This window comes from Apostichopus japonicus, chromosome 4 (assembly GCF_037975245.1).
Source record: "Apostichopus japonicus isolate 1M-3 chromosome 4, ASM3797524v1, whole genome shotgun sequence".
Lineage (NCBI taxonomy): Eukaryota > Metazoa > Echinodermata > Holothuroidea > Aspidochirotida > Stichopodidae > Apostichopus > Apostichopus japonicus.
In genome coordinates, this window is record NC_092564.1 from 8,777,550 (window position 1) to 8,803,404 (window position 25,855).

General features: G+C 36.8%; 1 protein-coding gene across 4 annotated transcripts in view; it reads right to left on the minus strand.

Annotated features, from left to right (window-relative positions):
- Nucleotides 1–25,855, minus strand: part of LOC139966354 (uncharacterized) — a 129,882-nt gene that overhangs the window by 96,616 nt on the left and 7,411 nt on the right. For 2 of the 4 annotated variants that reach the window (XM_071969272.1, XM_071969269.1), the window contains exon 2: nucleotides 5,329–5,643. In XM_071969272.1, the coding sequence (XP_071825373.1) occupies nucleotides 5,329–5,379 (51 nt within the window). In that variant the 5' untranslated portion in view covers nucleotides 5,380–5,643. The other 2 variants (XM_071969271.1, XM_071969270.1) reach the window with 2 other exon arrangements.

Below are 25,855 nucleotides of genomic sequence, written 5' to 3' on the forward strand. Positions count from 1 at the left end.
GATACCTGAGCATTCATGACAAGGCTCATACACATACCGTAACATGATAAAATCTCATTTATTGCATATTATGAAGAGATGCAGTGTTGACACTGCACACTAGAATGGTGTCCCTGTTACGCTGACTCAGTAACAGTAATATGATAGTTTAACACAGACTGCAGTGTACAGTACATGATACTCAGTTGTATCATGGAGTGTACCTATACTAATTAGGCCATATAAATTAAAACTGTACATGGCGCACCAGCAAATTTCTACGACAGTGATCAACATATCTTCCCAATAATGGCAAAATTTGAAGTCAGATTATTGCTTCAAAATTGATAATTAAGAGTTAGTTACTAATAGCATGGTTCGTAATATATTTATGTATATATATTTCCATTTCATTTGACAGAGCCTGTTCAAAGAATCTCTTTCGAGATCCGGCTTTAGGAATCACAAATGATTTCAAGTTGGTCAGCATCACGATTGATCTCCAGAGTAAGGCAAAATATGTCACAAAAACAAAAGTAGCATTGTTCGATACCGGTGACAAATGCCTACAGTGGAATTATGACCTTCCTTACTGGTTTAGAACATTCAATCAGTGTCCATGGCCTAGTTGGTTAGGGTGTCCCCATATAAAGCGGGGTCCCGGCTTCAAATCCTGGTGGAGGCTGGAAGTTTTTTCACTGTTCTCGATTTTCCAACTCACTACAATTTCCCAACTCACTACAATTTCAGTTATATTATATACCAGTTTCCACCTCCTCAGGTAATGTCCGTTGCAAAAATCTTCTGTGCCAACTTACCCCGGGCACTGTGGTTAAAATTCCCAATGTTGACCATGGTCTAAGACCCCCTTCCCTCTCTTGTGATTCTAGCAATGTCATTACATATTCTACTGTGTCCTTCGTAAAGAGGGCAATTATGTAGGTGAAACAGGTTCTCAGTTTTGCTTACGTTTTTACAAAAAATCAATATCTCAAGCAAGATCCAACCTTCCCTAAATGCAGCATAGTCATTTAACAGATTTTCCCTGACTAAAACACAATGTGACATAGTCACCTGGAGAACCATGCTGATGATATACTGTATGCCTCTACACTTTACATGATGCACAGGTAGGAGAGTTTGGTGAATTTGGTAATTATGTGCATGATCTGTTTCAATTACCTATATTATCATTTTTGGGGTTTTTTTTGTTAGTGAACTTATATTGCATTATTCAATATAGGAATCACCAGCATTCATATCATGACATACCATTGTGTGTATGTGCCCAAAGCTGGAAGACAGCTCCCTGGTACATCATACATGGAAGCCAGGCAGCAAATAATGTGTTTGCATGTGCATAGAGAATACTGTGTGATGCAGGGTTTGCCCTGGAGGTAGAAGGGCATCTTCTTTCTTTTTTTTTATCACTTTTTTTCTGCATGAAACATGCTTTCTATCAAAAAAGTGCAAGACAGGTTATATGTTACAGTAGAACATTGGGTATCTCGTAAACAGTATACACTATAGGGCTGACTAAGCTCTTGCAAATTAGATGTTTTACATTAAATTTTACAATTATTCTACAATCCTTCATTAATGGCCTTCAAGTAAAACCTAATCTGACAACTGTCAAATAAAACTGATCATGAGAAAGATAGGATATTAGTGATGCAGAATTAAATCACATCATGTATGGGGTAGCCTGCTTTTCAAAATTTTGTCTTCAAGTTGCCACGGCACTGCCTGACTGAGAAGTTTGGCCAAAGATTTGTTACAAACTACTTCTTTATCATATACAGTATGAACCTGCAGTTGATCGCATTGAAACATTAGATTTTTTTTCACAATTTGTCTCCATATTCTTAGCATAAATCCCATTATGTAGATCTACCTGTACTGTACATGCAATCTGTACAGCTGTGTGTCTTTCATATACAAATTCAACAAGCATCTAAGATATAATTCCAATTAGTTAGAATGAGGGTTTAATTAATGGATTTTGTTTGGATATGAACAATTTACTGGTACCATTTCCATTTTAATTTCTTCAATTGGCGTGAAAGTCTGGTGCCTACTAGGCTACTACTGTACCATTGTTCATCACTTAGTGAAAATTCAATAGACCATGGGGAATGAATTTGTTTTCAATCTCTTTACTATTTAGTACAGTAACTGACTGAATTCAATACAAATGGCATAAAAAGAATGACCAGCAGAAAAAAGAACTTGTCTCCACCAAGAGAAACCCTTGCAAAAGACTTCAAAGAGCTTAGGATCCTTTCAAAAACAAAAGATGTGGTTTACAATCAATAAGAACTACCTAATTCTGCAGGCATTGCAAGTACTAATATAAGTGTCTTACAGTATTCATGTAGACCTTGTGTACAGTCAACACTAGGTTCAATAAGAAAAAGTGCAACATCTACTATTTAGATCTCAATTCAAAATGACATAATGTAAACATGTGTTGGAAAATGGAACTACCATCCAAATAAATAAACTGTACACTGACAAATACGTATCTATAGGCCTACCTTATTATATTATCAAATATTAAATCCAAATCACAACCTATTTTATTAATTCTGAAATTATCTGACAAAATTTACCAGCACATCATTAAATTGCAATTTTAAGATAGAATATAGACTGTACTGTAAGTAAACAATGCCGAACTGTGATATTCATCGTTTAATTAATGCTAAGCACTAATTCAAACCTGTAAGGTAACAAAATCAAATTATAAAGCATCCTGTTGGAAATCTCTGCAGTGTACTGTAGCAATACACAAAGTATGTTGTCAGTTAATGTCGTCATTAGTTAAGAGGCTGAACAAAATGCTTGGGATCATCGCATATTATCAACTATAATTAAGCTCCATTTGTTGCAGCAGTTCTCGTGAGATTGATGTGACTCTAGCACTCATCACTGTATCAATTAACCAGATAGTACTAGTTAGCACTGTAGTCTACACATACATATTGATCATCTGGTTCAGCTGTTTTATATACAATATTTTATTTTGAGGGATTCAATTGATTAAATTGAAGAGGGGAAGGCATATTATGCTGAAGATGGAAGATGAGAGGCATAATGCTGATCTTTTGTTTCGTGGTAAAATATATAATTAAGATGTAATAATGGAAACAACAAAAAGAGAAATTAAGATGCTGCAACAGGGACCTGACTGCAAATCTAATAGGAGGGAGTAAGAGTTGCAATGTCATTTTTCATCGATACCAGGAAGAACTAACCTCATCCTCAACTAAAATAGGCAATGTATATATTTCCACAAAGAGCTCTTTAAATTGCTATCACTCAAATGTCATTTGAATCAAGAATGAAACTAGTAAAGCCATGACCCTAAATAAAAAAGAAAGTATTCACCTCGAGGAAGGCAGCAGATAAAATAAAACTAATAATTTACAAGTGGTACTGAACCCGTCTGAAAAGTTCATGTCAGTCATAAAGTGTAATAGCTTCTCTGACACATTTGATGACAGTACCTGATATCAACCACAACAGATAATAGTAACTGGTTTATGTATCTGTCATTCAACTTAGTGAACAACTGAATATGGATCGATACTTCAGTCCAGTAAACTTACTATATAGGCTCTCCTTTTTAGACAATTCATGCTACTTTTAAACTAAACTAGAAACACCAGACATAAATATCCCATTCACTAGCAAGTTTTGCATGCAGGAATAAATACAGGTTTCCTTTTTGCATATCAAGTTTTCCATTATTGAAATGATTACTGAACACAATATTAAAGTAACCTCAACAGGGTACGTCAAGCAAGTCTTTATCACATCAAATTGAACAAGGGTTTGTTTGAGTAAGAGGAACAATTTCGTCACACCTAGCTACCCAATCGCACCCACTGGGTATCAATAGAACCAATGAAGTGACAAAGGTTGAATTATTTTAACAAAAATTTAGTCTACATTTACAAACACTGTCCTATATAAGACTAATTCAAGTGTGAAAGTGTGAATGTGAACAGCTGAACACTGACTGTCTTGCAGATACTTATTTCTTTTCCAGAATTCAACCTTTCTTGGTTGGATAAAAGTTGTTTGTCTTTTAATCTCTTTGACTAGAAATCCAAAAGAACAGAAACCAACTGTTGGAAGATAAAAGTTCACTGAGCTACTGACAACTAAAGGAGGTGTCAATTACAATTACCTTAAAAGGTTAAGGCAGTCAACTGTAGGGTTGGACACAAAATAGTCTAGCCAACTAATGCAGTTCCGAGGATCTCATCCAGTTTCAAATTCTTTTGATTTACTGAAATTGGAGACGCTTGGCAAAGTTGGTAGTTGTTAGAGACAGAGGAATGGGTAATTTCACCTATGATGACTGCCTTTGTAACTAGTTTTGACTTTGAGGTAGGTGTTGAATCAGGCAGGTTACAGTGGGAGTTAATTGGGTAAGCACATATACATGTGCATGCATGAAAACAGATTTAAATGTCTTCTTCATAAAGATGGCACACAAAAGCTGTTTAGTGTTACAAACAGACTATCTAAATAAACAAGTTTATCAAGTGTAGCTATAAATATATCTCTACAGAACCTCAGATGAAGTTTGAGCATTTCAGTCACACTGGCAGCCCTAAAACCATGTATCACATGCTCTACAGGTGGATCAAATTGTTTTCCAATAAAACTGAGAAAATTACCACACCTTGAAAAGTCATAAGATGTTACGTAAACAAAACATTAGAACACATAATGTACTTAGTGTAGCTCATTAGAGTTAGAAAATGGGAGAAAGAGAACAACTTCCATTGTAGTGTGATCCAATATAAAAGTCAAAAGGCATATTGAGGTATCATATGGCTGTAGGGCCTAAATTGCCTAGCTCACAACATATGCCTAAACGAATAGGTAAATTTGAGAAGCTGATAGCTGATGTAAACCCAGTGTCTTAAAGATTTTTTTCGAGGAGGTAAGATGAATTGGAACCAATGAAGGCTATATATATGAAACAGGGAGCCTGTGGCCCACATCTGGCACATGAAGGATTTCAATTGGCCCACAACGTTGTAGTCAGGGTATGTAATTCCTTTGGGCCTACAGCCTTATACAGCATTGTCAGCATACCATGCACAAGACTCCTCCCTATAGGACCCTGTAGAAAGGTGAACTGGGAACCTCTGATAAACAACACCAGTTTCAAAAAGTTGTGGGCTACATTAGCCTAGGCATCTCTACTAACAGTGTTCGATTTTCGTAAGTGCAAAAATATCGTACAAAGTAAACCCTACTGTATGGCTATACGTGTGCAAAAACAACTATGTAATACTAATAGCAACCATGGCTATAGTGGTTACTCACCTCTTCTTCACCAGGTACGGTTCCGTTGGTATCTACGGAACCCACTGACATCTTTGCTCTCTTACGTATGGGTTCGTCGTTAAGACTGCTATCATCTAAGTCACGGTCGTCGTTTGTACGGATCGCGCCGTTGGTGCCAAGGCCTGATGTTGGGGTCCAAAACAGACGACTTTGTAAAGAGTTGCAGCCGGGTGCTGACGCTACCGCCAAGGGTCTACTTCCCAGTAGACTCCTCTCTGTAAAGGCCTCCGTGGTAATTTTTGCTTGCCTCGACTACCCAAAATAGTACTCCTTCACCTATACGTTCTCCTGAGGCTGTGTAAAAACAGGCAGATGATTATCAGTTCATGGGTCTACTCTTTCTCCTTGGTTATAATCCTTCATGCTGCTTGCTTACAAAATGAATCTCGTATGACTTAACAAGAGAAAGTGAAATTGTACACGCTCTTCAGCTGTTTGGCTGGATCCAAGTACCCGTGTGCATTTGTTACAATGAAGGGCAAGTTTAATTTCTCTTTCGGTGAAAACTTGAAGTGATTAAAGTGCAGGCGTGCAAAATTACTGATTACAAATTAAAAGTGCTGTTTACTTCACTGTGTAGGGCGTGCATGCATGTTCAAGCAGACTGTTTGGGGTGGTTATTTATTTGAAAAATATTGTGCGCTAGTATTTGTAAGCCTTCCGAAATCACCAGCAGTAAAACACAATGCATAGTATTAATGTAAGCAGCTGCAGGAGGCCTCTTTAGATGAGAAAAATAACTTGTTGTGCTTAAAGCGACATGAATATTCATAGCTGATAACACATCCATTTGATTGGCTCATTGGCCATTGATACGCGAGATTGATGGCTGTGAAAATATGTCATAAAGTATTTATTTGAGTTAGGGAGAGGTGAAGAACTTTTACAACAAATTTAACAGCGAGCATTTTACGGGACATTGACATTTGCGCGATGAGTTCACAATATCAAAGCCCTAGGTTTAATTGTAGTATTTTAAATATAGCGAGCCCTTTAGTGCTTATATAATGATATGAACTCCAGCTGCATATTCGTTCAAATCTCTCGAAATGCTTTAGCTGTGAGATGATTTTGTCATAACGCCTGAAACAGAGCTTCTCTTCATCTCATTATGTCAGTATCGTCATGAAAAGCATCACAGCAATTTCTGATTTTGTGATATATTAAACCTGTTGCAGAGAAGTGGTACATGCCTTTGTTTAAAGGATGATTAGAAACAGGAACATATATTAACGAGGGACATTTCGCTCTAGTTACCAAACCCTCTCTACCCAAGTTGTTAGAAATTCAAACAATTTTCCGGTCGAAACTGTTGATAACTGAATTATGGAGGAACTATCAATGCATGCTATATACGTGCTTAAAACACGAAACTAAACTTCCGTGGATGAAAAGCCTCGATGTCATTAATCATTTTGAGTACCGCATTAAAGACCCCGGGTAAATCTTTCACATTTTCAGGCATCTATAGTAAAATTCGTCATACACTTGCATGGCTCGCCGTTAGAATTTTGTTTTGGGACACGAAACAACTGGCAGATTTAGAATTTAATTGTTCGATTTCTTTCATTTTTTGTTCACACATTTTGTTTTTATTATTTCAAATATACTTTGTTTCATCAGTTCACTATTTACTGCTTGATTGTTATTGGTAACATGACACATGAAATCGGTAAAATAATACATGTATTGGTAACATAACACAGGAAATATACCCCTTCATTAGGGGTTATAACAGTGTAAGAACCCTATAGAGATTAGGATATGCCACCACTGTGAAGATCTACTATAAACCTTTTTCTTTGGATACAATCTTTAAAGGAGAAACAAACCCATCCGGCCATGATTATCATACACCTCATGATGTGATAGCAATGGCTATTAAAGATCATCTCTCTCAGACAGCTAGGAATAACCATGTCCATGTGGAAGAAACCACTTGTTTTCCCTTTACTTCACACAAAAAAAGGTCCGAAGACTTCGAGCCAGTCTAAATATGAACTCAATGTGCCACAAGTGAACCAAATTTTCCTTGCTGATTGCTGGCTGTTATATAGGTTGGAATGTATAGGCTAAGTTTATTGCAGAGCATCATTACCAAAAAAGAAATAATAATGAGCAGAGTAATATAAATCAGTATTAACCCGAATATGTTAGAAATGCAACGAATGTTCGGTCATGTTCTCATGTATAGAATATACAGCGTACAGGAATCTCTCTGTCTATGTCAACACTTCTCACTGTCTAGGAATAAATTGTAGAATTGTCAGAATCTCGCGGGGAGTAGCTATGGAAATATTTAACCATTTAGTGGGATAACATTCGCTGACAATAGTGATGGCCTTTGCCAGTGACAACAAAGAAAGTCATTCGATTTGCTCTAATATGCCTAACAATCTTATCCTTGTAAACAGAACATGCAGCTTCGTGAGCCTTAGAAAAGCGCGCTAAGGGGAGGGCGGTATTTGGAAAGTACAACAGCTCACCCGTAGGGTAACTTGCAGGTTTAGCCCAATCGTATTGCAGCATAATCTTCCAGCTACCGACTTAGCTTTCGATAGCTGGAATGTAATCATATACGGAGGGTACGCTAGCCTCTTCATAACTGAAAACTCTTCTGTCGAGAACCTCGGAATTAATTAAGTTTCCTTACGTACCCATAGTTAAAAATGTTAATCTTTAATTTTATGATCATCATATCTACACACGTTAAAACACACACATCTAACCATATACGTAAACATATTAATTCCAAATCAGCTCACGTAGTGTAAATTTATAAAATAAGAATATATATAATATTGCCACCGTAGATGGTAAGATCATAAAACTTGCTATAATCTGATTTTACAATGAAAAAACTAACAAGTGACTCTGTATAAACTTAATGATAAGCCTCTTTCGTTTTTCGATCTATTCACTTTAATGTCTTTAACAAATCCATTATAAGAAAATACCCTCTTTCGGAGTTTACTTTCTTGTTGTGAAATATATAGTGACTATACAACTACATTGTGTATATGAACCATTAGAAGGTCACCTCGCTGATAAGTACACACTCTTTCTCTTCTTTTGTTGTTAAACTTTATACGTCTGTCACATTTGCCTTCCTTTTGTCAATTATTACAATAATGGACAACATGATTGAGTGGCTAAGAAAAGCTAAGTCAATGAACAATAGAGGTATGGCAGATGGTGCGATAAACAGATTTGTTTTTTATGGTTTCGGTTGCGAACTTTTTATCTGTGTTATATTCATATTCCAAAGTGAAAATGGATTAAAAATTGAATGGGCCATTAAAATAAGGTTTCTCTCGACTATCTTTGTGCCTTTGTGACTTAAGATTTTTTTATTTGCATTGCTAGTAACTCATTAAAACTAATTCACTTTTGTAATATTTTTTTTTCGGCTTAAAGTTACTGACAAAGGATTTATATTGATGTAAGGATGTATCCAGATAGATCAAATTGTGTTAAGCATAGTCATTTTCATGTAAAAATGCATCTTATATCATATAAAAAAATATAATTTCCTCTTCTCTTCTCTGTCCCTATTCCCTACCCTCTACCCTAACCGCCGAGGTTATGTCCAACGTCTGCTGTATTATGCCCCCACACCTTTTTACTTCCCATCCTCACATAAAGTAGGATAAACTACAAACTATCCAGTGATGGGTAGCGTTTAGCTAGTGAGAACTTCTATTTATACTGACAGACCACATTACGTCGACGATTTAGTGTATAAGTCAGGCTGACATTTTATAGGAGAATGCTACCATATATATAGAGAGATTTGCGACAACTCACAATTCGCCGCCATGTTGTATCCATTGAGAGATGCCGAGTATTTGATACATGTGGTAATTCTCCTCTTCGCTGGTAAACATAGGCAGTATCTAACTTCTGAATTTCAGAGAAAACCGTTATGATGGTTGCCAGAGTATTCGAATGTGGATCAACTCATTGTTGACCGTCCGTGGCGGGTCAGTGGCGTGTGCAAAAGAGGCCCGGGCCATGCCCCACCTCCGATCATCGGTCGGTGGAAAATAGTTCAGTCAAGAGAGTTTTGCATTCAGCAGAGGAAGAATGATTGGACCACTACTACGAGTAGCCCCCCCCCCGCCCTCCCCTACCCCCCCCCCCCCTTAAAGTATTTATTAGCAAAACCTTGCTCTTAGGCATTCTGATGTAGAACTAAGGTATAGTCTGAACGTGTCACAGAATGCATCATTTGACCGACTATAACTATATTTACAACTAATATTTCTATGAATAGTATATCGCATGCTATGAACAAGTATACAGTATAGGTCAACTTGCCTAATACCGATTACATGGATTAACTCATACAAAGGTCACACAAAAAGAAATTGAAACTCGTTAACCCTAGATACATGTAATAAAAAGATTTTGTTTTATTCGGAGGGCACATATATAGACAATGAAATAATAAGTGTTTACTCTGAAACAAACTGAGTCTATCAATTATTCTCAACGTCTACAAAAGCTTTAATAATTGTAAGTCAGAGACTCGTGTATGGGTTTTGTATACTGTGGGAAATTATCACCTTCCTTGTATCAGAGGCACATGAAGTTTGTACAGTGCGAGGTATTCGTTTTCAGCCAGCAACATGCTTTAGAATGTACCCCATCTTCGACAAGATGTAGAAAGGGAGGTGGGGAGTAGATAGTGGGTGGGGAGAAGGAAGTGGAATAGAGGAGAGCGAGTATTAGGTATAGGGGTTGTGGATGACTATGTATCCAATCTTACAAACTCTTAGGCTTAGGAACAGTTGAATGAGGTTGTGAAAGTCAAAGCATCCTGTAGGACCGAAGGGATATGGGTGGGTGGGTGGGACTGAAGGTGGGAAGGAGGAGTGGACTTATCATATTAAGAAAAGGAGTCCCTCTCCCAACTGACTTTATCACTGAATTTTAGATGATATATTTCTCTGTATCTTGCTACACAACAGACTGACAGAGGACACCAACTACAGTGCTGTCAACAACGAGATGAATAAAGTAGAGGGAGCTATAACGAATTGATTGCAAACGTTTTTCTTTTGGTGCGGAATGCCTGCCTGAGGGTAAAAGGGCTTGGCTAACCACACATTATTTTCATATCTTTTCCACAACATATCGCACAAACATCACACCGAAGCAGAAGTATGAAAATACTGGGATGAACCGTACTACTGTAAAAGAGTTTCTGCGAAAGACACATTGTTTTGGCTGCAACGGTACACTGTCATTATTAATGTTTCTGCATGCTAACTGTACACTTCTTTATGCAGCATGTCTATGCAGAACCACGGTACTGGATATATAGACATGTTCTGTATTGTTGTAGGACACGATTTATGTATAAAATTCACGATGTAGAACCTATGTGGCCCATGATATGACCAGGACGCTCGACACGATGGGGGGGGGGGGGGTAGAGGGGGCAGGTACACAATACTTGAACAATGATATTCATGTAATCCTCGTTCTTTCACAATTATTCAACCTTTGTCTTTCTTTTCCTAATCATAATGGTAATCTGTGGTCTGTATGCTGATCATACTGTAGCCTCATCTCTGTAGCGATATCTTATTCATCTTTTGTTGATTCTAGTGTAATCTATGTGCGACTACCGCAATGAAGACGGTCGTACTGTCACATATAATTGGCGAAAATAGGTTATTTGTGTAATGTTTACCAATACACGATGCTTGTCATAAAGTCTATGCCTCATCCACATCCTAAACACTCGGAACCTAGTTCGCAGCTGACTCGGATTCGGGACGCCCTAGAATTAATTTCAGACCAGGAAGTCGGACTTACAGCAGACTCTGAAAAGGACTAAGATTATCAACGTGGAAAGAGATAATGAAATAGTGATTTGTGACTTTCAGGGGTTCAACCACGTATACTTGGGAGGTGGATTCCCTTAGCCCTACCCAGAAAACAATCAGGGGAAGTTCACTCGCCGCCCCCCCCCCCTACCTGCATTGGCAGACGGAATTCATTCTTAGTGTACAGTACTAATAACATGTATTGCGGTTCAACCTTAGCAGTCGAAAATATAGCACCAGTTGCAAAAACACCCTCCATTTCACCAAAATGTCCCAAAGGGGATAGGGGACACCCCTTCCCTTAACTCCCTCCCCTGAACGACTTAACTTCATTAGTCCCCCACCCCCACGTATGAAAAGGTGATTCCACCCCTGACGACGTTTTACCTATACCTTTCGTAGGTATTAACTTCACTAGTGAGGTAAAACATGGCCCCTCAAAAACAGATAGATAGAATTAGATGAACTGGCCGATATGTGGAAATGTTTTGTTAAAGATCGCATCTTTGAAGCAGGTGTTTCATAGCTTTATTTCAATGTTTGACATGTAGATAATGACCGAGGTTTCCTCGTGGAGGTAAGCATACCTGTATCAGTGGGGCTCAGCTAGATATGATTTCTCAGGCACGGAGAGATAAACCAAATTGAGGCCAATTTTAAGCTTTCAACTTTTAGATTTAGCGTTATGCTACGACTTACTTTGGAAATATCGCTGTATTGCGTGCGCATTTGATGAGATTTCGATCGCTCCTTCTTTTAGTTCGTGACATTGACTTCGGTTTTCGTCCAAAATTAAAAAGGATTCTTGAGTCACGTAACGATGACGTCATGGTGATCTAATAACGATTCTGTCCTTGCATTGGCACTCATGGACATTACCGGTAATGACATGTACTTGTGTCAGACAATGAAAAGAGATCGTTACTTGAGAGGGCCTTGGAAGTCCAAACTAGGCACCCGAGAGAGAAATATCCATATAAACAGAACATGTACTTTTATTGGTTGTTAATGCAGATTACGCAGGGGCGTATGGAAAGCCATTTTAACATTTAATCGGGAATTTTAGATATCTTAAATTGTGTCTTATTTTAGATATCTAAAATTCTATTTCAGATATCTAAAATTTAATTCGAGATAACTGAAATTTTATTTCAGATATCTGAAATTGAATTCGAGATATCTAAAATAGATTTCGAGACATCTGAAATTCTAATTCAGATATCTGAAATTGAATTCGAGATATCTGAAATTCTATTCAGATATCTGAAATTGAATTCGAGATATCTGAAATTGAATTCAAGATATCTGCAATTCTAATTCGAGATATCTGAAATTGAATTCCAGATATCTGAAATTCATATGCAGAAATTCCCGATTAAATGTTAAAATGGCGTACGTATGGAAAGCCATTTTAACATTTAATAGGGAATTTCAGATATCATAAATTGAATTCGAGATATCTGTAATTGAATTCGAGATATCTGAAATTCTATTTCAGATATCTAAAATTGAATTCGAGATATCTGCAATTGAATCCGAGATGTCTGAAATTCTATTTCAGATTTCTGAAATAGAATTGCAGATATCTTGACAATTACAGATATATCGAATTCAATTTCAGATATCTCGAATTCAATTTCAGATATCTCGAATCCAATTTCAGATATCTCGAATTCAATTTCAGATATCTGAAATTTTCTGGTATTTCGCGATATCTGAAATTGATTTTAAGATATCTGCAATTATTTGTAGATATCTTAAATAAATTGGGGATATCTGTAATTTAATTTGAGATAACTGAAATTATTTCGAGATATCTGAAATTCCTTATTAAATGTTAAAACGGCTTTCCATAGGGGCGTTGTTGGAATCTAGCATACTGACTGAGTTGTTTAAAATGACGGTGCGTGTTCGGGTTGCAAATGATTTTCGATGGGTCGTGGGCCCTGTGTGCTAGTCTCAGTATCACACATGTAGCCTCTTCAAGCCAAGATCGGTAAACGGACGAACAACCAACCATCACATTAGCTTACCATATTGCAGTGGCATTGTATTGATAAATTTAAGATGGGGTGGGGGTGGGGTGATCGATTGGTCGCGGCCGAATGCAAAAAAATTGGTTGGGTCGTCGCCTAATAAGTTTGCAGACCGTTGGTTTAAAATATATAATTTTAGTTTTCATAGGTTATCTGAAGTAGGCTACTTTAGGAGACCGTTATGTGCGACAGAAATATTGTTATGTTTTATGATATAGGCAGTAAGAAGCATTCATCACATTAGGCATACATGCACAATGAGCAGGCTATAACTATGGTTACAGGCCACGAGACCGAAGGTCCGCTAGACCGAAGGTCCGCAAGACCGAAATGAAAAATGGTCCACGAAACCCAAACTATTACTAGGCCCCCCCCAGATCGAAACTATTACTAGGCCTATAAAAGTGGTAAGACAAATATTACTATACCGGTATTATAACGTTGATAAAGCGCGTAATTAAAAAGAATTTACAGCCATTTCTTTTCATAGTGGATACCAGTGACTTATACTCAAGGGGGCTGGGACGGCTTGCATTGATACTACGTCTCCGCCAGTGGCGTAACCAGAGGGGATTGCAGGGGACGAAAGCCCCCGCTCTCAATAGTCTCGCCCCCCTGCTGCCCCAAATAAAATATGAGAATACAATATAATTAAATAATTAGATAAAGCGATACCCTATTTTAAACAATATTGCCCCACTTGTCAATCTCTTCGACCCGCTCCGAAGCCCCTCTTATGAAAAATTCTAGTTACGCCTATTGATGGACCATGCATAGACCATCGGTCCCGCGGAACATCAGTCTCGCGGACCATATGTTCGCGGAAATTCGGTCTCGCGGACCTTCGGTCTCGTGGAATTCCCCCATAACTATTATGGCGGTGCTCCTTTCAACAATCGGTAGAACTTGTTGCTTTTCGCGTAAATTATTCTCAGAAGGAAAGATATGTGTAACTAGTTCAGTGATTTCGTTATTTTGATTTGCATTCAGCACACTAGAGCTTCATCTCAATGAAAAGGCTTAGATTAGGAGCTAATATGTCTTTTTGTTGTCTTTCAAGTATTATTAGAACCTGTTGCTTATCGTGTACAACTTTCTTAGAAGAAATGAGATATACCAACAATTTCTCATCCTGATATTAAATCGCTGATATTCGTGGAATGTTGAATGCAGATGGAGAATTTTTTTGGGTACTTGCCCGTAACAAGTTAGGGTAAATGTTCACAAAGATCACAGCGTTGAACTCCAGGCAACAAGTGCCCATCTGAGCCAGCGGATACTATAATACATATATAATATAACATATTATATAAAATATAATATAATATATATAGCAAGAATAGGAAGAAGTAATGATCTGCGACAGGAAGCAGTGGAATTTTGCACCGACAGCAACTGTCTCAACATTTAAGGGTGCATCTAATCTCATGACAAATACGAAAATTTTAGTAGTATTACATATTTGTCATATATGAAAGATTATATAGAATGCTCTATAAACGCTTGTTGTTAGAACATCCTATCACAGGTATAGGACCACACCAATATACAAACTATCTATTGTAAATGCAATAATATGCTGTTGATAACTTTCTCGGGAAATTCTCGTATGCTAAAAATATAAATAAAAAAAAAACAGAAAATAAATACAAATGCTCGAGACCCACTCAGACCACACTGTACCCACCACCTTTGATATATAGATAAATTATGTAAACGTATCCTAGGCATATGCATGTATATAAGTTTAACCATTATCTACACCATCTATCTATCTATTATCAGTGACAGGTCTTTTAAAGTTCAACTTTTGACCTCAGATAAAATACTTTCAAGTCCTGAAATAGCAAGAATCACGATCTTAATGTGTCCTTTTTTTCTATTCCCTATTTTTTTTTTTTTATTGTTGTAATACAACTTGAAGGCTACTCCGCCCTGAAATATTTAAGCAATATCACGGTCATCTTTGCTAATTAATCTCTTAGGGATGTTGTATCGCTTGAAAAATGAGTGGCCCTTTTAATTATGCAAATTTTCATACGTTTACGTGCAACAAACTAGAGACATTAAGCTGCACTGCAGTCAGTAAGACTAGCTTATATAGCCTATAATCATGTCGATAAATAGCTATACAAACGTCAGAAGTCAGACGCCTCGAAACTTCTACTTTCACAATTGTGTAAACTGTATAAAATCTCATTCGTTATCGTGAAACATGCACACACACAAACACCCACACACAAAGCATAATTTCAATATCAATTTTACAAAAGGGCCGATTAAAGGATGTTGTTTATAGCATGTTTATACTAGTCAGGAGTATTTTAACAAAAACGAAGAAGCAGAAGAAATAAAAAGAAAAAGAAACAGAAGTTGGTGGGGAAGGTGGCCTAGAATTATTCCTATGTACTGTTGGCATGTGTTTAAGGTCCGTGCCGTATACTCATCATATTTCGCTTGCTTTAAGTCATCTGGTAACGGTTTGCAGGTGTGATGAAAATCTGATCGTTCAGTTTTCAGCCAAGTTCAAGGGCGTAGGAACCGGGGGGCTGGGGGCGCCAGCCCCCAGTGAAAAATATGGGGGGCGGAAGTATCATTCCGCCCCCCCGCTTCGCAAGTCAGAAAACCCCTTTTTCATTTCTCAATAAATGATAAAAAATTAAAATAATCTCTCATGATTTTTTCCAATCTTATTCTCAACATGGTAATGACTTGTTTGTGCGATTGTGGATAATCATCAGTAAGGAACTAACTGCCCTTGGTGCTAAGAAGATTTTGGCAGAAGAAAAATCTCATTTGGAGCACCAAATTGCATCTAAGGCCAGGTGAAAATGCAAACTTATTTACAAAATGGAGTGGGTGTTGAAGTGTGCTATATTGCATCAAATTGCATCTGAGGCCACCTGGAAATGCAAAAAAATCCAAATCTTAGACCCCTCCCCCAGGCCGGCCATCAGTCTTCAGCCCCCCACTCAAAAGTACCTTCCTACGACCTTGGCCAAGTTAGTATGTAAGGCTTGTGTGTATTCGGCCCAAAGGATAAAACTTCACTAGAAGGAAACCGACAGTGGTAAAAGATGTGTTTCATCGGTCTATGATCAACACCTCATTCCTCCTAGAATCATACAAATATAAACAATATTCATATGCCCTTGAAAGGAGACTCAAACCCAACTATCATTATTTGTCTATATATGTGATAGAGACTATATTGTCATGAATAACTTTCCCAAACAGCTAAGACAAATCTGATCCCATTTGGGAGATATCAAAGAGTTATCGTCCCTTCACACATAAGGAGAAAGACTTGATCAAGTCTAAATATGACATCATCGAGCCACATGGGCATCAAGTTTTATCTTTTTTCCTTTATTTGTTACTCTGTTTTCTGTAATGGAGTTGGGTTTGCAAATGCTGAAATCTAAAATATTTGAACCTCTCAAAATGACCCCAAATGATGGCATTGGTTTTAGTGTCCAAACTTGAACATTCTTACTTGAAAATATGAAAATATACATATCAGGGAAAGTAAAAGGTTCCTAGCTACTAGTGGCAATGTGACATCATATGTATATAAATTACAAAATGACAGCTCTTGGACATGATTTTTAACTAGATTATCTTCCAAACGGAACTATATAGATTTTTCTTAACTTTTTGGAGGATATGAATGTAACATATATGAACCACCGCCAATCTGACCCTATTTCAGCCCAGTTCATCCACAAAAGCATTGTAATCTTATTTTAATGTTATGCCTCATCTATAATGTCTATATCTTTAGTATTAGCCTACTATTCTGAAATGAAAATAACAGAAATTTCACAAAAGACTTAAGTCGAACGATCTTAAGACTAACTCAACCTGCACACAAATATAAATAACAAACTTTTACCGAATCAGAGGTTTCTTTACTCAGCCGTGGTTCCCGCCACATCGGAACTGAGGTTGTTCATTAAATCATTCCTAGTGCAATAAATCAAGCTTTACATTAACACGTGATATTCGACCCCCACCCCCACCCCCCCCCAAAAAATACCCAAACACCGACAATCTTTCCTGTTAAAATGTCAGAACTCTGCACTTTCTTTCTCAAAGAAACCGGTCTGCATGTACCCAATGATTATAACAGGAATCCTAGGAATCCAAATACTATTGTAGTTGACGGTGTTATGTCAAAATAATCATTTTCTCTCTATGTCTGCTTTTAAAACGAAATACCGTCCTTTTTACTAGAGGCGGTTTGGAATAGAAATTCGTGTTAGCCATTATACGGTTGAAAGGAGGTGTATCACGATAAACCTTTTCATATTGTAACAGATAGTCACAAAATGTACAAACAGATAGTCATAAATACCTCCCGGACGGTAACTGCTATCAGCATGGACGGTTCGTTTAAACAAGAAAAAAATCTTTGTGTGTGTTATAAATACATAATTAATTCATAAGGCATAAGCATAAAATCAACGTATACAAGTTGTTATGTGACAAATAGGAGAGGGCGTGCTAAGATGTTGATGTCATTCAGTCTCCCGACGGTTATGAAGGACAAACTTAAAAACATAATATGTGGTGTCTTTGTAAATATTCTATCACACTAGAGGCATGAACAGTTTGAGTTGATACAGAACATTCTACTCTATGGTTTTGTATATCAAGTTTTATTAAGAACTTAATTGAACGTGTTTTTACAACAATGATAATTCTCAGAAGAGATAATGCTAACAATGAGTTTGATATTCTATGTATTTATTTATTATTTTGAGATAATATCATGCACGACAAAACCCCCCCCCCCCCCCCAAAAAATGTCTAGTATAACCACCATTAACCTAGACAGAAAACCTTTGGAAGCAAAATTAAACAACCATACCGTTCCTATAATCCACAGACATTAATTATTCACTTTTGTAGATAACACCAAATATAGGTTCGTGATTTTCTTTTTATTATTTGGAAATGTCCTTTTATCTCAGAGTGCCTTACGGTTATTGAATAAATATCGATCCATAAAATTCCACTGATTAGCAGAAGATTCATCCACTCTGAGTATAATATGCGCATATTCTGAAAACATAGACATATAAGATATATAAAAATATATCCCGTGAATATGAATGAATGAATGAAGATGAATTTACTCCCATGCTGATATCAGACATGACCATGATTAGTGTATATATATATATATATATATATATATATATATATCTAATATGTACTGGCTGCACATACATTCATACACACACACACACACATATATATATATATATATATATATATATACATATATATATATATATACATATATATATATATATATATATACATATATATATATATATATATTATATATATATATATATATATATATATATATATATATATATATATGCGTGTGTGTGTGTGTGTGTGTGGGTGGGTTTGTGCGTGTAGCGCCATCTTTGTGGGATAAACCACATTTGTCACAATTGAAGAGTCGGACTTGCCTGTACAACTATTCATAGCAAATAGACGGTACAATTGTGTGCTTTTGTTTTGTATTGCTTTGTTGATTCCTGAGAACTGCACGCAAATAACGATTCATGTTCTACAAATCATTCACCGGGGTGCCCGGAAACATGAAGAGGTGTTTTCCCGGGAACCACCCTCCCCCTCCCCCCTTCCCCTCCCTTCATACTTTCCCATGTGGCGTCCGTTGCCTAACCACAAATAATTAAAATCCCTCACTGTGCCTGTATTGGTCACCATCAAGAACAACTATTTTGATCTTCAAAACATGTGCGTCGATTCTCTCACTTCCCATTCGTCTATGCAATTGACAAGTCCTGACTATTACAGCCTTTCGTATTTTCTTTTTTGCCGAGCGCCTCGGTTACCCTTTCTTATCCAAAAATCCTGAGACGTTACGCCTTAGAAGCCGTTATAAACACTTAATATAAATGTTATTACGGTTTGTGCTATCTGCGTTTATTAACTTCAACATTTTCCTCAGTATTCGTCGGTAGTTATGATACGACGTGTAATTCCCGGTAATACAAAAACAAGTACTATCCGAATTTATCTTTTAATATTATCCTTTCAATGCAATGCGCTGCTCCTTTGATGATTCCAAGTACAGAATACACGAACAATGGAAACGACTGGTCATTGTACACTATTTCTCGATAGTCATGCACGTGCCATTGTTTTACAACCTGTTAAAATGCATAAGTATGTTACCGCGAACTTTGCCTTACAAATGTCTGTCGACGCCAAGCGGAGCCAACACCTGAAGATTTCATGTCTAAGTAAAGACATGTCTGATATGAAAATTTATCGTTCACTTTGCGGTATTTCCTTTAAGAAGCTTAGTTTATAAATAATTCATGAATGGATTATTAAATATTCATGACGACAGAGGAGAGATTTATTATACATCTCGTAGAGCGACTTAAGTCTGTTTCGCCCGTTCTGATTTTCACGAGACTCTTGTTTAATTAAGCCATGTAATCTCACCAACCCATCTGACATTTAATAGCAGAACCAAAATATCCCTTTGGGTATAGCTACTTAAAGATTCAGTGATAGTTATCTCCCTCCTTATTGATACGGGTATTACACTGGGTTTGTTTGACAACAGAAAATTCAAGTGATTAACTGCTTGTCTCGACGAACGATACATTGCTATAAACACATAGGGTAAAAGGAAATAAATAAATAAGTAAATAAATAAATAAACAAATAAATAAAAACAGGTAACAAAAGCCTGAGATAATGCATCATGGTTGTGAAGCCTATTACACGATTAAAGTGCCGGCGCCTATACGGTAAATTATTAAATTCATAACAGTAAACAAAACGGGCATATCATGCTTTATGTTAACTCACCGTTCCCCCCCCCCCCCCACCTCAAATACATCCACCATCGTTTATTTCATTATTCATTTCATTTCGTTTGATTTTTTTTTTGGAAGGCCGGCCAGAGCAAGAGTGTTGTTTTGGTATCACTATCTCTTCGTTTCTGAGGTCAAGGCTTCGCATTGAAATCGCGTTTTGCACAGAATATTTCTTCCAAATTACTCTTTAGCAAATCATGTTTACCACAAAAAAATCAGCGTGTGAAAAATTACATATACTCCTCTATAATTTTATATCCAGCCTATATGTTGCTAAATGCGCAGACATATTATATGACCTTACAGAATTGAAATAGTAGAGACTAATGGAGGTAGACCAATATCTTACGAAGGATTGAGTACAGTAATAAATACATAACATCTCTGGTAAACAATATTGATCTCCTTCGCATTTAACTGACAATACGGTACCGCTTTGCTATTCTCAGTGTACGGTATACACAAAATATCACACAAATCCGGCAAATAGAAGAATAATACGAAAACAAAATATAAAAAATAAAGGCAATAGGTTAGTTATAGGAACATATTCGTCTCGTAAGCTTTACCTGACTAAGTGTGTCAGTATAATAACGGTCCATCTATAACACTTAGTTGTCATATACATGTACTAAATAGTATATTCGAATACCCAGGACCGGCTTTAGCATGTTTCCATCCTAGTAATCTCTGTGGATACCTGCATGGCTAATTCGCCATCTTCTTTATCTGTACAAATAACCACTAGCAATACTGTAGTTAGATCCTTCTCTATAAAGTTTGATCCCTCTCTGCATGGCAGCCTTAGGCCTACGGTATAATGCTGAAGTATTTCTGATAAACAGGTTATCCACGTTGTATGTTGCACCAGTTTGAGGTAAAGTGAAACTGCTATTGAAGCGATCGAAGCAAGACCACTTTTAGGCTCATATAGTTTTCATGAAAGAAACATGAACGATAGCCTATCAACCTCGGTAAATTGCCATGACAATATTGTGTTTATAAAGCATGGGAGACATCGTTTGTAAGTTTTCCTGCATTTGAAAGTATACGCCGAAACAATCATGGGAATCCAGTAGATTACCTGAGCGCTATGCGTAGGATTATCTGTTTCTAAACCCTAATCCTTCAAGTCAAGTTATACGTGTTATGTTATGTTAGATAGTCCTATACATAGCTAAGTGCAGTTTGTCGAAAACATCTTTCTTGAAGTATTAAAGGGAAAGTGATGCGCAAAGAACCTGCAGGAGCCGCTCGATCAGGCTTTTCCCTTCTGACATACACTAGACACGTTGTATGGTGATACCAACATTTAGAGAAATACTACTTTACTACTAAATGATGTAAAAGCTATACCACCTCTAAAGAAAGATTGTGACCACCACAACGGTCAAAAAATGGAAATAATTATTTTAATACTGTCAAGGAATACTCCAAAAAACAATTGTTTTCCTTGAAACATCTGCTCATTTCTTAGCACCATCTGACAATTTTTGGTTCGCAGTACATTTAGGTAGTCCCTTTCAGTAACCATGCTGTAATTATTCATCGCAGTGTCCACAGAGTTTAAACTTCAACTGGTTATAGAAATTAAAGTATAGTATAACGGCTTTGGTGAAAGAATGTTTCGTAAATTCTTTCCAAGGTGACTGTTAGTTTTGTCAAAAGTCTAAAGTACGAGCGTTTTTTCCATACCTCCTGCCATCCTGCCATGATCGGATATATTACAGAGCTTGCGATGTATGATGTAAATAACGTACTAAACATCTTGTAACTCATGAGTATTTCTCAAAAGATGTAGTTATCATAATATTAAAATGTTGGACACGATTTATCAATATCTCGACACGCATTTATATTAGTGGTCTACTGGATTTACAACAACAAAACAGTCCCCGCTATTTGACATTTCCTACGAGTTTTGCAGTCTATATCACAAATCTCGTATTGTCAAATGTAGATTGCCAAGCATTTCAGGTCGCTAGCAGGTGACTCGAAAGAGTTGAATGCCAAAAAATTATAATATTTTGTATCTGTTTTATATCTGACAAGGTGCTTCTCTTTATCATTCCTTTGTTGATCCTCAAATGTTGTTGTACATTGCCACTGGAGATTTAAATACTTTCTATAATCTTGAACAAACCCTATTCATTGGTCATTTTGTGACGTCATACCCCGAGGTCTACATCAGCATGTAATTGCAGCCTATCGTTGACGTTTTTAAAGTTCAAATTTCATTGGGGGATTCCGCGTGTATCAAATCATATGAATAACACACATCAGGTTTCTTCTTTTATAAATTTGAAACACGTTGCTGTTCTAAATATTTTTTTTGTGTTTTTTTGTTGTTGCGAGAGCTGACCAGACGTTTTACGGGAATTAAAAGACTTTTCCCCGGTGATAGTTAACGAGTAGGTATTGAGAACTCTAAATGGAAAACGTCTTCGGGCAAAAACCAAATGACGCAGAACATGGGCAAGTAATATCAGCAAAGGTGGTTTGATGCGGCCTCATTTTTCCTTCTTTAACAAGATAAACGAATGAATAAAGTTATACGGTTTATGTTCAAAAGGAGTACAAGACGCAATGCATCTCCTTTGACTTACAATTTACAACAACACGTGTTTATCGAGGATTTAGGCGTTTATATAGTGGGTCTATCGTAACATATATAAGGATAACACAAATGGGGGTTAAATAAGGGGAAACATACGTTTCATTCGGTTAAATGTAGATAATGATCACTTTGGATTAAGAAAAGGCATTTAATATTATAGATTTGGAATTGATTCAGTTTAAATGTGATCATCAGTTTACACTATGGATAAAAACCTTTTTTTGGGATAATATTTCATGTTGACTTTAAAAGAAAGGGTACCTTACAAACTACTTCAGGGTATAATAAAAGTGTGTTCTCAATTAATATGTTCTCACCCCGTTTTTCAGTGCATACCACTACTTTTGTTATATCGCACAGAAAAGATCAACTTTCTAGCTTATTTATATGAGATATGTAAAAGAATGAAAATGACGAATGCATTTATAGTCGAGTCGAAGATTACTATTATTGGGTGTAACCGCATCTTAATTTAAACACGCTCCCTCAAATTTAGATATCCTTTCATAAACATGCATATTGTCTTTAGAGCCATAAATACCTTTGTGTTTAAGGCAGATCTCAATTTGCAGACCTCGTACCAGAAACGAACATTTATTCACAATAACTTGACTTTTGATCGTCTCTTCTGTATGAGCATGGTATTTTCTGTTTTTCACACATGTCAGTGTGGCAGGGAATAGACACTATTCACGCAAAGTGGACACTATATCCTAGTAATGGGTGTCATACGGACGCACGGACACTCATTACTGCCACATCAGTATAAATTCCGCTGAGACGGCCCATTGTAGGCGTTATAGCCTTACTATATGCTAATGCTATCAAGACTAAAGATGACAGCTGGGAGTACTAATCAGTGGTACATAATTATTCAGCACGAAACTTCAACGAAGACCTTCGTGGCTCTATGTAGAGCCTAACAGTTAAGACCGGCATTGAATCTTAAGCCTAACCTCATCGAACCTATAGGCGTTCGCAACAATTTATGCCGCTGCAAGTGGCCTAAGCATTGGCAGGGAATGATTTAGTATTCAAAACTGCTATGCTTAGTAGTGTTGAAGGCTGTAAACATTCCCTTACAAAATACTTTGGTTCCTGTTTACAAAAACTTCTATATATACATCTGTGTACTTGTATATAGCACTTTGCCCATTTTGCATAGCAATTTCCGATGCGATGACGGATAAACAATACTTGGTGATCCGTCCACAGACAATAATATAAGGTACGTAAATATGTTGTGATATGTTGGGTCGGTGTACGGATTTTGACAGATATGTGCCTGTTCAAAGCATAGACGTCACACCTTCCACTACGAATGATGTTGCATGTATTCGGTTGCACATACTGAAGTAGACTGTCAATGGCTTTTTAATAGGGATGGTGATTAAATTATATGAACGTGGTCCCTCCCACTCTGCCTTTACCTGTCCTAACCTGGCAGTGTGCTCCAGGGTGCCCCATATAAAAAAAAATGCTAACGAAGAATAAACCTATCACCGCCAGCATATGTTTAAAAGGCTAAAAGGAAAGTGACGTCCATGTGGTGGCTGGTGGCTGTATAGTGGGATAGGGGGGGGGGGGGAGGGGGGGATTAATCTTCGCAATTAAAGTCATTTTTACACACCTTATCTTATCTAGGCCGATTAGGTAACAATTTCGTAACATTGTCTTTCCAATGCTGTCATTTACCAAGCTAAGTCAGAGTTAGACCATCACTCCAAAATCTTTTATTTTTGTGAGTGGTTATTCTTTAAAGTTTGATAAGAAATCAAAGAAAAGATGAGAGAGAGAGAGAGAGAAAGAGAAGAAAGGCAATGCCTAAACAGTAACTATATGTTTGTGGCTTTACTCTGACACAGTGTAACAAAACATAACTTAATTTAATATTCTACCATTTGTTTGTTCTGATTGGTTTGGTAAAGATATACAATTAGTGTCACCGTGCGGAGAATTGTTATGTAGTTCAACGATGATCGGTTAACGCGGCTAATATATTGTTAATAACATTGCGAATTTGTTTTATTTATCTCTACATATATACGTTTATTCTGTTGTTTGTCTCTAACCAGATGGGACAAAATAAAAAAATTCACCACCAGTAGCCTACCATGTTGTAGTAGTGACAGATACGACCTATATGTTTAAAACATTGAGAAATTGTTGTTCTGTGCTTTATGCATGGTAAAGATCAGCAATCGGACTCAACCCCGAACACACTCAAAATAATAGAGATACCTATAGCCGTGACTACCGTATACTTTACATAATAACTATTAGGACTGAATTCTTTATCAGATAATCTGCTGTGTGTGTATTTTGCTTGTTTGTTTTGTTTATTTCTTGTATTGTCTTGTCTTGTCATGTCATGTCTGCCTTTGCTTTGATTTTCTTGTCTTTTGCGATTCGTTTCCTTTCCTCTGCGCTGTGCTGTCTTGTCTTCTGTTTATTTGTTGTTTTTTAAACAAAAATAACAACTTGACATTAACTTTCCACACTGAATACTGCTGAAATAACTTGAATTAATAAGCTGAATGTAATGAAATATGGATTGCATTTAAATAAGACAATTAACAGTTAATACTCTCAAAGAACGCAGTTTGTTTGCCCTATATTTTTCACAAGAATGATTAATGTTGTCACAATCACTTTGTTTCCAATGTTGATGGTCTTTGATACAAATCTAATTCAATCCGTTATACGTTTATGGCAACATTTGCTCATTCGTCTTTCTATGCAAACGACAGTCTCTTCAAATTCTGACACGTATAGTTAAACACAGCTTCTGACACAATGTGTGCTTACCATTGTATATGGATAACTTACATGTCGTGATAAGTTACATATGGTTCACTAATGAATGAATATATTAAGTAATGAGTGCATGAGTGATTGAATGAATGGATGGATGAATACACGATTGAATGGATGAATGCACGAATGACTTAAGAATGGATGACTAATTGATTGAAAATATGGATGGGTGTATGAATGAACGAATCAATGAAAGAATGGATGACTGAATGGATGGATGGGTGTATGAATGGATGAATGAACGAATGAATGAAAGAATGAAAGAACGGATGACTAACTGACTGAATGGATGGATGGTTGTATGAATGAACGAATGAATTA